Genomic DNA, 3,314 nt, shown 5'->3' with positions numbered 1-3,314 from the left:
AGTGGGAAACCAGGAAATTGGTCCTGTAGGGTAGTTGCTAATTCCGATGAATATTCATGTGTAGGAAGATTCTGCCACTTCACTAAGACCTCTGTATTTCCATGTGGATCCTCTCTACTATATAAGATATCTTCTAGTGAGACCACTAATTCCAGTTCTTCATTCCACATAGGAGGCAAGGACTGAGGCTGTTGGTGAGGCTTGAGAGCCTTCTTCAATAATGAGACATGAAATACTAGATGGACCTTGGAATGCTCAGGCAATTCTAGTTGGTATGCTACATAACCCACTTTCTTCAATATCTGAAATGGCCCATAGTATTTAGGAGATAACTTGGCACAAGTCATGTTAGCCAAAGACTTCATTTTATAAGGTTGCAACTTCATAAACACCTAGTCTCCCTCTTCAAACTTCAATTCCCTCCTATGTTTGTCAACCTGTTGTTTCATAAGATTATGAGCCTTGGCTAAGTTGGTCTTCAATTCTGCCAAAATATCATCCCTTTTAATAAACAATTGATTCACCTCTTTAATCTTAGAAGGGATAGCCCCTGCTTTCAGCAATGTAGGTAGTTCCCTCCCATATAGAGCCTTGAATGGAGTCATCACAACTGAAGTGTGATAGTTGGAGTTAAATCAAAATTCTGCCCAATGCAACCAATCCAACCATTGCCTAGGTTTTGGACCTACAAAGCACCTAAGGTAGGTCTCTAAGCATCTGTTGGTCACTTCTGTTTGACCATCAATTTGAGGGTGTAGGAAGTGCTTAGCTTCAAGTAAGTATCAACCATTCTAAACAATTCCTTCCAAAAGTGGCTTAAGAACACGAGGTCTCTATCTGAAACTATAGAGTTAGGGAATCCATGTAGCTTCACCACCTCCTTTAAGAACACTATGGCTACATCCTTGGCAGAGTAAGGATGTCCCAATGCAAAGAAGTGTGCATATTTAGTTAGCTTGTCCACTAATACAAATAAGGATCCTTCCCTCTAGTTCTTGGTAAACCCTCTATGAAATCCATAGAGATATCCATCCAAACTTGTTGAGGAACAAGGAGAGGTTGCAACAACCCTGCAGGAGCTAAAGTGGAGTACTTATTCCTTTGGAAAACATCACACTCTTCTACAAAAGCCTTGATATCAGACCTCATTCCCTCCCAAAATAAGAAACTAGCAATTCTATTGAGAGTTTTGAAGTGCCCTGAGTGCCCTCCCATAGGAGTTTAATGACATCGAGCCATGATAAGGGGAATCTTGTTTGAAGACTTAGACACTACCAATCTTTCCTTATAGTATAGTACACCATTTTTGAGTTCATAATCAGAGTGAACATTAGGGGACACCACCAACTCTTGAATAACCCTCTTCCATTTATGATCCTGCTGTAGTTCTTGGCTCAAAGAATCCATGTCCTCATTAGTGATTACAGAAATTGCAGAGTACATTTTCTGTCTAGAAAGAGCATCAGCTACTGAATTTTTCTTGCATGGTTTATACTGGATCTCAAAATTCAACCTAGTAAGCTTTACTGCCCACTTGAATTGTTCTTCTAAAAATAACCTCTGATCAATGAGAAACTTAAGGCTTATTTGACTTGTCCTGATTACAAAGTGCCTTCCTATAAGGTAGTGCCTCCACTTTTGAATAGATTGAACTAAGGCCAACAATTCCCTCTCATACACTGATTTATGTTGGGGTACATATCTGATGTCCCACTCCATGTGCCAAATAATTTTTTTCCAACCAATCAGAGGAAATGGTACACAGAGTGGTACAAAAAGTGGGACAACAAATGTGCTCCCTTTCTGTTATGCTTTCAATGATAGTCCTTGACTCCAAAAGGCTCCTTGCATTAATACAACTCCTAGCCCCTTACTGGAAGCATCAATTTCTACCACAAATTCTTTGGAAAAATCAGGAACAACTACATGGGTAGACTCATCATAGCCTGCCTCAACCCTTCAAAAGTTGCACTAGCTACCTCACTCCACTAAAAAGCTTCTTTTTTAAGCAAAATTAATAAGAGGTTTGGCTAACTTGCCATAATTCTGAACAAATCTCCTCTAATACCATGTGAGGCCCAAGAATCCTCTAGCCCTTCACATTGGTAGGTCTAGGCTAAGATTTAATGGATTCCATATTAGCTTCATCAGCAGACACCCCTCCACCTGATATTACATGCCCCAAGTATTCAATGTTAGGTTGTCCAAAGCTACATTTCTTTAAATTAGCCTTCAAAGAATGTTTAACCAACAACTCCAATACTGCTTGTAGATGCTGGGAGTGGGACACTACATCAATACTATATACCAATGTCATCAAAGAGATCAAGGTGAACTTCCTCAGATAAGGCTTTAAAATTTCATTCATCAAGGCTTGGAAAGTAGAGGGAGCATTATTCAAACCAAAAGGCATTACTAGGAATTCATAATGTTCCTCATGTGTCCTAAAAGTTGTCTTACCAAGATCCCCAACTCTCATTCTTATCTGATGATACCCTGATTTTAAGTCTAGCTTGGAAAAGACCTTGGCACCACCCAATTCATCTGGCAACTCCTCAACTAGGGGAATAAGAAATTTGTTAGGTATAATAATCTTATTTAAGGCCCTATAATCAACATAGAATCTTCACCTACCATCCTTCTTTTTCACTAAGATGATGGGACTGGAATAAGGACTAATGTTGGGTCTAATTACCCCAGCTTTAAGCATTTCAGCAACTAACATTTCAACCTCAACTTTTTGATAATAAGAGCATTTGTAGGGTCTAAGGTGAGGTATATCAGCCCCCTCCTTCAAATGGATTGCATGGTCTTGCCTCCTAGTAGGGGATAACCATTGTGGATCTTGGAAGACTACCTGAAATCCTTGCAACACCTTATTGACTTATGTAGGAATTTTTATATCAAGTTTCTGGTTTTGTGACTCACATTGCACCAATAAACCTTTACCTTCTTCCAACAAAACCTGCATTAAAGCCCCCAATGGTAACTCTACCTTTGCTAAAGCAGGATCACCCACCACTGTAATTACTGACCCCCCTACTTAACTTTTAACCTTATCTTGCTAAAATCAGCTCTTACCTCTCCTAGGTTGGGTAGCCATTCTAGTCCCAACACCATATCAACCCATTCAACCTAAACAGATAGAAATCATGTACTATTTCTAACTATTACATAGAAATTTTGAGTTGTGAACTCTTACCTTTACACTTGATGTGGTGTCCATCTCTCACTTCCACCATATAAGCCTAAGTCTCATCAATCTTCGACTGTAAGTGATTCACCAACTCTGTTGATATGAAATTGTGAGATGT

At 39.3% G+C, this 3,314-nt stretch overlaps 1 protein-coding gene across 1 annotated transcript in view; it reads right to left on the bottom strand.

Moving 5' to 3' along the window:
- LOC109344738 overlaps positions 1 to 347 on the bottom strand; it is a 1,111-nt gene extending 764 nt beyond the window's left edge. Inside the window, exon 1 of the mRNA XM_019583493.1 lies at positions 11 to 347. Coding sequence (XP_019439038.1) covers positions 11 to 347 — 337 coding nt within the window. The remainder of the gene's footprint in view (positions 1 to 10) is intronic.

The sequence above is a fragment of the Lupinus angustifolius genome, chromosome LG04 (assembly GCF_001865875.1).
Source record: "Lupinus angustifolius cultivar Tanjil chromosome LG04, LupAngTanjil_v1.0, whole genome shotgun sequence".
Lineage (NCBI taxonomy): Eukaryota > Viridiplantae > Streptophyta > Magnoliopsida > Fabales > Fabaceae > Lupinus > Lupinus angustifolius.
The sequence above is the reverse complement of the archived record's forward strand: the minus strand, read 5'-3'. Positions and strand labels throughout refer to the sequence as shown.